Here is a 10757-nt window from a genome sequence, read left to right on the forward strand (position 1 = left end):
CTCCCTGCGATCCTGACCAGTGCGAAAAGGACGACACGGAGGAAAGATAATGAACTTGTATGGAGCTAAAACGGTGACAGCTCCATAAACTCGCTTACCAGTTTACCAGCTTTAAGCCATGATCTTAAAAATTAACAGAAATTTGATGATTGTTAATCAGTGTAATATATGTTTCTCATTTTAAAGGAATGTCAGACTTCACATCTCCATTTTTGTTTTGTGTTATTGAGATGCACCTGTCGGTAACAACAAATTTCTATCTATTTCAAGTGCAGGTACAGTTTAGCTTATCTGCTCTTTATGCGTCTGTATGACCATGTGCCAAAAAAAACAAAACAACAGTAACAACAACAAAAAAAAACAGGTTTAAGATGGACAACCATCTACTGCTACAGACTGATTGTTTCTATGTGAAGGAAAAAAGAATACAGAGTTAAGGGGAGCAACAAAGACTGCTACTACAGTACAACAAACTAACTGCTCTTCTAACAGAGAAATACCGTCAAATGTAAAAGTATTGACCCAAGAGGATGGGGAGAGAAACATTCCAAAATAAATACATATTACATATTTTAATTTTTTTTAACTTATATTTCAAATTCATGTTTAGAATGTGATATCTTCCACAAAAAATATTAATCAGAATGTACTAAATATGATGCATACTTACACATATTTAAGAATATAGTGGAGTGCATTACTTACTAAGACTTAGCATATTTTGGATTGTTTTTATTTATGTAAGAAAATACTATACCCAAGTTAATTTCAAATTGGAAAAATTGGCTGCATTATTATTTTTTATATTAACTCTTTTGTTTTTTACTATTCTGTATTTTTTTTAGCATTGTGTGTAAAATAATACTAATAATAATAATTAAAAAAGCTACTTAAAATCGTTTGAAAACATGTGATTGTTCTTATAGAGTTTTTGTTACAATAGTCTGAGGTTCTACATGAAGGGATCCCCGTACAAAGATGGCGGCTGCGTGGGCACATTATATTCCAATGAATGGCACCAATCAAGGCGACTTCTACGTGGTTATATCTGTGACTTTCTCACTAAAGGCGCTACGTCAGCATAACTGTCATTTTATGAGTGGCAGATTCGATTGGGATAGACGTGCAAATACTATTTCCAACTAGTAATTGTGATGATTTAGTGAAATATGTGTATTTGCAAATTAAATGTGTCTTCTAGAGTCTCCTTAACTCGTTAAAATTTTTAATAAAAAATTATTTATGGATAGACGCAGCTCAGTATCTTTGAATCAACAGTTCCTTCCACAGGTGTCAAACTCCAGTCCTGGAGGCCCACTATACCCTGCAACTTTTAGATGTGCTTCTGCTGCACCACACCTGAATAGAATAATTAGGTCATTAGCAGGACTATGGAGAATTTATCTACACAAGGAGGAGGTAATTAAACCATTTCATTCCAGTGTTTTGTACGTGTGGCACATCTAAAAATTGCAGGACAGTGGCCCTTGACGACTGGAGTTTGACACCAAACACTTCAAATAGTGTCCTGAAAACCTTTTTTTTTTTGTATTTTAACAAAATATAATGGTGTATCACGCCCATTTCTGCCAAGAACTCAGAAATTTTGAGATGTATCTCAGAAATGTTCTAGAAAAAAAGTGAAAATTTCTGAGTTTGAGAAGTCAAACATTTGCAAGAAGAAACTGAAGTTTTGATTACTAATCGCAGAAATTTTATAGACAAAAACCGGAATTTTCTGAGTTTAAGAAGTTGAGAAAATGCTAGAAAAAACTAAGGATTTTTAAAAAATTAATCAGAAATTTTCTGGAAAAAAAGGTTGAAGTAGAACATTTTCAATGTTTTAGACTTTGAAATTTCCAAGTGTTTTAAAAGAAATTTTCAGATTTTTTTTCCAGAAAAGTTTTGACTGTGATTAATTAAAAAAATGTCAGAGTATGTAGGTGGGAAAAAAAAAATTATATATATATATATATATATATATATATATATATATATATATATATATATATATAAAAAAAATTCCCCTCTCACCCTCCGTGGGTGGTCTCTTTCATCCTCTGAGCTCGGGTCCTCTACCAGAGGCCTGGGAGCTTGAGGGTTCTGCGCAGTATCTTGGCTGTGCCTAGAACTGCACATTTCTGGACTGAGATGTCTGATGTTGTTCCTGGGATCTGTTTGAGCCACTGCTCCAGTTTGGGGGAGCAGTGGCTCAAACAGAGCGCGCATATATATATATATATATATATATATATATATATATATATATATATATATATATATATATATATATATATATATATATATATATATATATATATATATAAAGGGAAAAAAATAAAGGGAACACTCAAATAACACATCCTAGATCTGAATGAATGAAATATTCTCATTGAATACTTTGTTCTGTACAAAGTTGAATGTGCTGACAACAAAATCACACAAAAATCATCATTGGAAATCAAATTTATTAACCAATGGAGGCCTGGATTTGGAGCCACACACAAAATTAAAGTGAAATGTTCCCTTTATTTTTTTGAGCAGTATGCACTGTCGTAGAAATGCCACACACAATATGGCCGACATATCGCCTTCCGGGACGTTCCTGTTTCGTCTACCCTATTAGCTTCCGTTACATTCGTAGGCGCTTCCTAACTGGACTAGCAGCAAACAGCAACAGACAAGATGGTGAGTCTGAAACGTCGAAAGGAGAGCCATTTCCTGCATGTAGTGAGCTTTAACTACGCTTGGTTTATTAGCAAAGTCGCTGTCGACATAAAGAAAGCGACGTTGCGTCCCAGCCTCGTAGTAGGGTTTAGTTGTAGGGTTACTTCTACTTTAGCTCGACCAAAAGATGGATCTACGATCACATGACATCCTTGAGTTTTTAGTATCCCAGAAAACCACTCTTAACAGTTTCACTCACCCCTGTTGTAGCAGGTTTTTTGCACGGTTCTTTCCTAGTTTGCCATTCTTGTTCTTGGAGTATTTTGTTATGACAGCATGTTATATTTTATACTTACCAATCAAATTAGCGCTACAGTGGCTAACCAGCTAAAGGCAGCTTCATTTTGCAAAACATTTTCTTGTACTGCAACTGATGAAATATGCTTCCTGGATATTATCCCATGCTACACTTTGCTTATTTGTTCTTTTTAAGACAGGCAAAGTAGATACTTTTCCTAGGGAAGCTGCTCTCATTATGTTTTTATTCATTCATTCATTCATTTTTCCTTATAATTTTTCAGGTTGATGTAGTTGTCAGTCTATATAAAGCTGGCCCAAGACTGTATGGAACTCTAAGCAAAACCTGATTTGTGGCTCTGCTTATTGTGTGTTCAGTGCTATGGATTTTACGGAGCATGCTCAGATTACGTTCACCTTATTGATTAAAAAACACTAGTTATTACTCGTACTTAGTGGTGCATTACATAGTAAGTAGAAATCAATAAAAATATATAATTTTTTTGTTTATGACTTGATTTTAAAAGAAGAAATCTCAACTTTTTCTAAGTACATCAAATGGCATCATGCACTTTAATGGTCTCTTGAGTTTAACAACAATCAGATAAAGCTTAGAGATGATCATGTAATTCCTTAATTTGCTGATGCATTCAAAACTACCACCTCTAACAAGGTTTATGTGTTACATAACATTGTAAATGTAAAATAATGAAAAGTCTTTTTGGGTTTACTATTTATACAGCTTCAAAGCAATTTGTAAAATTTGTAACTACAAATTGGAGCTTTACATTGTCCTTAGGGCTTCGGTTCCCTAATCAACAGCTTAAATCTCTTATGCGTTGGGCCGGCTCTGGGTTTAGGATATCAGTTAAAATATCTCTGTGCTATTATTTGTGCTAAATTACAGTAAAGCGGTCAGATTTGCTTTGGCACCTGATTTTGCACTGGCTGACACTCAGGTTCCTGCGTTGTTTTCAGCTTAGCATGATCACTAACCATCAACCATTAACAAATGTCTTGACCACTTTACCATTTAATTTGTTTGTAATTTTCTTTATTTGTTTTTGAATAATTCATTATATAATCAATCTAATCCATTCACTTTTTAATTTGTCCCAACTTCTTTCTGTTTGTTTTTTTTTTACCCCAATCTCTGAACACATCCCGTGTCATGTACACATGCACCTCTTCCTCTTCCTCCCCTCCTCTTCACCTCTCTGTATCTGTCTGTCTCCAACCAACCAGACTGGTCACCGGGTAAGTGTGCTCGCTTTATGCTGCCTCTTTCTGCTCACCCTTCTGTGTGGCACTAACAAGAAAATGGGATTGCAAATTTGCGGAGGTCTGACATTTTTTTGTTGTTGTTGTTTGTTTGCCTTTTTAGCAGAACGAGCCGCTGTTATTCCAAGAGCTGCTGTGAATTGAACTTATGCTGACATACGCTTGATCTGTATTGTTATCCCAAATATAAGGATGTGGACAGATTAGTTGCCACTCCTGGTAAAATGTTTCAAAGACCATATAGATGTAAATGCCCAGATCCGTTTCTAGGCACTCTGCTGCACGAGGACTCACGTTTAGTTAACCCTCACACAAATTTGAATAATATGGAGTTAAGTTCCATAGAACAATTCTCAACTGTGTGTGTGTGCTTTTTTTGTTTTCTAGTAAACAGTGATTCTAGAAAATCGAGCTTGTTGGTGCATCCAAAAATGTTCCTTTTAGCCTTCTGTTAGAAGGTACGAGTCACCCCTGTGACACATTTCTGGATTTTATTTTCTGTTAACCAAATAAACAGATTTTTCACGTTTTTTAACTCACCTGAGCTCTAAATTAAGAAGAGAAATTTGCACCCACTGCAGAAGTTATCCAGCTGTTGCAGTTACAGTGGGATGTAGGGATTTTGTTAGTATTGAAGGGGTATTTTAGGATTATTTACGTGTCGCGCAGTTAAAATCTTACCTGTACTAGGTAACTCTCTTGAGGTCTTCACCAGATAATTGGTCATGGAAGGCAGAGGAGCCAGGGTCAAAGTGGACTCCCACCATCAAAAGAACAACTTGTAATTTTTTTCTGCAGATGATATTTCATGAAGCTTCAAACCGTCATGTTCATATTGGGTAGTTATGCACAGAGAAGCATCATAAATACTTTACATCTCTGTTCTTAGCACCTTTTTTGACATTGGACAAATATTGGTCAGACCTGTAAAATGAACAAATATGGATTTATGCTCAATGAAAATCTCAAGAGCTATCTAATGCAGGTAAGATTTAAATTTTTAAGCTTTTTAACCAAACCTCATGTCGAAGAAAATCCTGAACTATCCCTTCATAATGCAGTTTGCTCATGTATGCTTGTGTGTCACTTCCTGTGTTTCGTAACAGTAGACATCTCTCCAGTCTGTCACTGAGTGTCTGAAGTCCAGCTGTGCGTAATCAGTTCACTTTTTTGTTGTTGTCTTTTTTTAAATTTTGGATTTTTAAAAACTCTTCATGAAATGACATTTAGAAGCCAGTTTGAATTCAGACACATTATATGTTCAGAATTGTACTTATAAATGTTGCTGATTTGATTGGCTTGAGTGAGGTGTTAATCAGCTGTATTGGATTAGTGGGTGTTTCAGTACAAGAAAAAAAAAGGGTTGCATTATTCTATTGTAAAAAAAAATCTTAATATCAGTAACTAAGAAGGGTGTATAGGAGGGTTATAGTGGAGTTTATGTCCACTGTTTTCTGCTACAGGTTGACCTACGGCACCCTGCAGGGCTCTGTCCTTGGACTATGTTCTTTTCCAGTTTTCGGACACCTCCGTTCATCTGTGGGTCACTAACTGGCTTTTGTGTGTGTTTGTGCGACATTAGTTGGTTTTGGTGTTAGGTGACCTGCACATTCCCCACCGGTGCAACACGTTGCCAGCCAAATTCAAGAAGCTGCTGGTCCCGGGGAAGATCCAGCATATTCTCTGCACAGGCAACCTGTGCACCAAGGAGAGCTACGACTACCTGAAAACTCTCGCTGGGGACGTCCACATTGTGCGGGGAGACTTTGACGAGGTCTGTGCTCCTTATTAAGATCCACCATAGTCATTACACCCTTCAGTGGAAAAGTATTTAAGTTGAAAAATAAATAGTATTTAGAGAAAGAGGACCGATATTTCCAGTGGTCGTCACCGCTAGCTAAAACATTAGTTGCTCCAGCCTGAATCACTAATCATAAATATTAATTCTACTATCACTAAAGTGCTTTACCAGCATTGCAATTAGTGGAAGCTAACGCTAAAGCATTATGTCATATAGTACTTAATGGAAGCTAACGCTAAAGCATTATGTCATATAGTACTTAATGGAAGCTAACGCTAAAGCATTATGTCATATAGTACTTAATGGAAGCTAACGCTAAATCGCTATACCAATATAGTAATTTGTGAAAGGGAAAGCTAAGTGTGCTAAATGTTTTCAAAGTGAGCAAAAAACGCTAAATGGAAAATTAGCTCTGCTATTAGTGTATTAGTAGAAGTGTCCTCACCACTGAATGTGTCAAATTGAGGTTCCCTGTGCCTGGCTAATGTCCCCCTTCAAAAGATATCATATACATATTTCTACTTAGACCATAAGAGGAAAGGCTTGGCTTTTATTATTATTATTATTATTATTATTATTATTATTATTATTATTATTATTATTATTATTATTATTATTATTTTCATAAAACCTGATCCTATTCGGACTGGACTCAGAGGCTCTATAAACATCAATTTTTCAGACACACCAGAAGTTATCAATTTTATTTAGATCTGGGGAATTCTAAGCAATCACTGCACTTGGTTCAAAGTTTCACAGTTTGAATCTCACAAATTTATCTGTCCCTACACTACCAGAAAATCCCCACAGCATTATGCTGCCACCACCATGTTTCACTGAGAATGTTGAGTTCAGGCTGATTTAAACTCTTATTATGTAATGTTCCCCCTCAAACCCCTGTCGCTTTAACAACAAGACAGAATTTATACTGAAATTAAGGTGATCCCTAATTTAGATGTACCAGAGTAATGTTTTTATTAATTTATAGGGGGAAAAAACTTCTTTCCCCTCTACATTATGTGCTACTTGGTGTTAGTCTGTCTTACAACATTATAATAAAATATAGTGAGATTTGTTGTTAAAGAGCAGAAAAGCTAAAAAAGGGTAGGGGTACTTTTCCAAGGCAGTGTATCGAACCACTAAATACCAGGAGCTCTTCACTCTACATTCAGGGTTTTCTCTCTGGTTAAAACAGATCACTCCAGCTAGTGTGTTCACTAAAATCAAAACTGTTTCTGCCCTCCTCTTAGAACCTGAACTACCCCGAGCAGAAGGTGGTGACAGTGGGCCAGTTCAAGATCGGCCTCATCCACGGCCACCAGGTCATCCCCTGGGGCGACATGGCCAGCCTGGCGCTGCTCCAGAGACAGCTGGACGTCGACATCCTCATCTCGGGACACACACACAAGTTCGAGGCTTTCGAGAACGAAAACAAGTTTTACATCAACCCCGGCTCTGCTACCGGGGCCTACAACGCACTGGAAAGGTAGCCGTGACCAGAACCTGTGTCCATTTTAAAGCAGGAAATATCCAAGCAAAGACTGAAAGTCTGATTTACTGCAGCACAGAACACAGAAGGCGTGTTCGAGCTTAACTTCCTATGTATCATTAAGAGACTATTTTAAATTAGAAGTACTTAGGAAACACATTTTTTCCCCCCAATTGTACATTGGAGGTGTTATTAGGCACTCTATGGTAAAAATGATTTGCAATATTTTTCATCCTAACATGTCATCTCAAGAAACTTTGCAAAGAGTCCAATCATACAGAAAGTTTACAGGCCAATTACATACATTCCATATTGATCCTAGTTATTAAACAAAGCTCAGTTTATAATTAAAATTGGTAAAAAAAAAATTAAAAAAAGTTTTCTATTGAAGGAAACTTGCAGCATTCGCTCCTTCTGGATGAACATGTCCACTGAAGACAGAGCAACAACTCTGTTAGTTTGGTTACCATTCTAGAAGAGTTCATATACAGCAACAAAGAGCTGGGTAAATGCACATCTCAGAGGCGCTAGGCTAGCTTTAGCATGTTTTTTCTCCAATAGTTTGGCTCTCTGCCTGAAAAACACATAATACTGGGCCTTTAAGTATTTATATCTAGAAAATTGTGATATTGGAAAATTTGATCCTGGAAAAGTCCAAAAATGTTGAATGGAAAACAATAGGAAAGCCTGTATTTACCTGTTGTTGTTTTTTGTTTTTTTTTGTGTGTTTTTTTTTCAGTTCTTTGGTAATCCTTTATTCTCTTGTAACATTCTGTATTTTGTGCTCTTTGTTCCAGAAACATTATCCCCTCCTTTGTACTAATGGACATCCAAGCCTCTACTGTGGTGACGTATGTTTATCAGCTGATTGGAGATGACGTTAAGGTGGAGAGAATTGAGTATAAGAAGTCCTAAAGGACGTATGGGGAGAAGGAGGAAAGGCAGAAGAGTTAGGCGAATGAGGCTCAGCGTCATGTTTCATTCCTGTCCACCAGGGGGCAGCAGCTCCCTCAGTTCACCGCAGTGTTAATGCTGTAGCAAAACTGTTCATGAACTTAACTCTAAAATGCTTGTGTATTATATTGTTTATAAGTCATCCGCATTAACTTGTAAGCGAGCTGTTATTAGAGGATACAATGTTTTGCTATGAAAAATGAATTTGGTGACTTTTGTGATTTTTATTTTCACCCTATTAAACCCTGTCCATGTGACCAACACAGCTTTAGCTTTCTGTGATCTGCCTTATTCATTCACTTCCACAATAAAGATGGGATTTCCCTCCATGTGTTTCCCAAGTAATGGTTTTGTTTGTAATTTGTTGTCAAATGTTGTGTTTCGTCATGGGGATGAAAAACATTATTTCTGGACTTCTAAGGATTTATTTGAAGCTTTATTTTCTTGGATTGAATGATTTAACACAAGGATTTTTAAATTTTGGAATAGGTGGCATAAGTTTATTTTATTTTTTAATTTTTTTGGAGACATACAAAAAGTATAAAATTCAGGTCTTACCCCAGGCAAGAAAAAAAAGAACTTGCAAAGAAAAATACATATACAAATAAACGCAATAAATAAGTTAACAGAACAAAACTTCTCTTAAGTCATCCAGTTCATTTCTATATAATACTATTAATATAAAAACAAGGAACAAATTTAGCAATAAAAGTAGTGGGAAGAAGATAAAACTAATTTACTCTCACTCTGTGTTCATACAGAAATTATATGGCTTTTTCTTACATTATGTCTCGAAAGTCAGTTACATACAGTTACGCCTACTATGTAAGATATACAATATATTGTATGCTATGCGATATAAAATATACTAAACTTACATATTACAATACATTCTGATACTTATACAACACGATATGCTGCTATGTACACACGTATACATATGTATATTCACAGTATACACATATGTTTTGAATTTATTGTGGAAGTTTCAAAAATCCATATAGGATTAATAATAAATATACAAGCTCAAACACATGTATGCATTTATCATAATTGTGACAATAAGTGGAATTTACTGTTATGATTTAGGCATTTATAAAAAATCTAGTTGTATTTGGAGTTGAAGGGATTTCCAAACAGCTAATGCTGTTTAATGCTTTTTAATTATTAGTTATTTAAACCACTACACTCTGTGTAGTAGTGCAGACACCAGGTGACCTCTGGTGTCTGCATCAGAGGTCACCTGGTCTATTGAAAGTGTGAGCAACTTCAACTATGTTTAGCAATACATACTAAACTGTTGAGGTTAAACATTTTTTCATAAGAATTTTGCAATCCAATTAATTATATTTGTTGCAACTGATAAAGACAATTGAATTATGCTTCTCCACTGTTTATACCTGCTCAGGCTTTAAGGGTTTTGGGGGCCTGGTGTTTCATGTAATGATTGGACAAGAGGCACAGCGTGGACAGGTCACCAGTCCAAAGGGCAGCATAAAGAAAGAAAGTACCAACAATCTTACTCACACACACGCACACACATACACATTAGGGCTATGTAGAGAGACCAATGAACTTCATGATCACGTTTTTGGATATTAAGGGGAAGCCTGAGTAAATGGAGAGAACCATAGGGGGAACATATGAACTCCAGACCAGGATTAGAACCGGTGGCAGCTGCCAGAAGCAGACACAGCTTAGCAGAGTCAGCATTCGGCTTTTGTGGCAGCTGCCACGGCGTCGGCTGCCACGATTTGAGTGCGCTCTCTCAAATAGAAGTTGTCAGTGTTATATCTATTAAATACCTGAAAGGAAAATTATTTTCCCTTTATGGAGATCTATTTTCTCGTTGTATATATAAAAAAGAGCACATGCCATAAAAAGAGGATAACTATTAGTTTGTCTTATTAAAACATTTCATTTAGAGAATCAGAATATTGATGCATTATTTGAAGTTAAATGAGTATATTGGAACAAATTAAAATAAAGCATTAACTTATTGGCAATCTCATTTATCTGTTTTAATGATTTATTAAACAAGAGCTGAAGATACCAAAACTGCTACTTAATAGAAAACATCTAATTGGTCAAAAATCAGGTGACTTCATCAGGGTTATGATGGCGTCTGCCTCTGAAATGAAACTTCAAAATGAAACTGTTGAAAGAATAAACCGTGAAGAAGTTTTTCTAGAGTTCTTATTTTCTCAGGTCTATTTCCTGATTTTTTTTTCTAGCAGTAGCCGGGAGGCTGTGCTTACATGAAACTGT

At 35.9% G+C, this 10757-nt stretch overlaps 1 protein-coding gene across 3 annotated transcripts; it reads left to right on the forward strand.

Moving 5' to 3' along the window:
• The first annotated feature begins 2587 nt into the window (after positions 1-2587).
• vps29 (VPS29 retromer complex component) lies at positions 2588-8830 on the forward strand. 3 transcript variants are annotated; one of them, XM_014992598.2, is made up of 5 exons: positions 2656-2688; positions 4210-4221; positions 5828-6019; positions 7297-7532; positions 8333-8830. In XM_014992598.2, the coding sequence occupies exons 1-5, from the start codon at positions 2686-2688 to the stop codon at positions 8448-8450; spliced, it is 561 nt and encodes a 186-aa protein (XP_014848084.1). In that variant the 5' UTR covers positions 2656-2685; the 3' UTR covers positions 8451-8830. The 3 variants fall into 3 exon arrangements, with proteins under 3 accessions (XP_014848085.1, XP_014848084.1, XP_087858727.1); XM_014992599.2 differs by lacking the exon at positions 4210-4221 and having other exon boundaries at positions 2588-2688; XM_088002601.1 differs by lacking the exons at positions 2656-2688; positions 4210-4221 and adding an exon at positions 5208-5230.
• The last annotated feature ends 1927 nt before the right edge of the window (positions 8831-10757 follow it).

This window comes from Poecilia mexicana, unplaced genomic scaffold (genome assembly GCF_051168715.1).
Source record: "Poecilia mexicana isolate PSO_F unplaced genomic scaffold, ASM5116871v1 scaffold_22, whole genome shotgun sequence".
NCBI lineage: Eukaryota > Metazoa > Chordata > Actinopteri > Cyprinodontiformes > Poeciliidae > Poecilia > Poecilia mexicana.

What these genes read in the sequence shown, in the direction of transcription:
- vps29 (XM_014992598.2), top strand. An exon ending in TGCGGGGAGACTTTGACGAG is followed by an intron (nt 6,020 to 7,296) that starts GTCTGTGCTCCT and finishes CCCTCCTCTTAG; the next exon opens with AACCTGAACTACCCCGAGCA. An exon ending in GCCTACAACGCACTGGAAAG is followed by an intron (nt 7,533 to 8,332) that starts GTAGCCGTGACC and finishes TCTTTGTTCCAG; the next exon opens with AAACATTATCCCCTCCTTTG.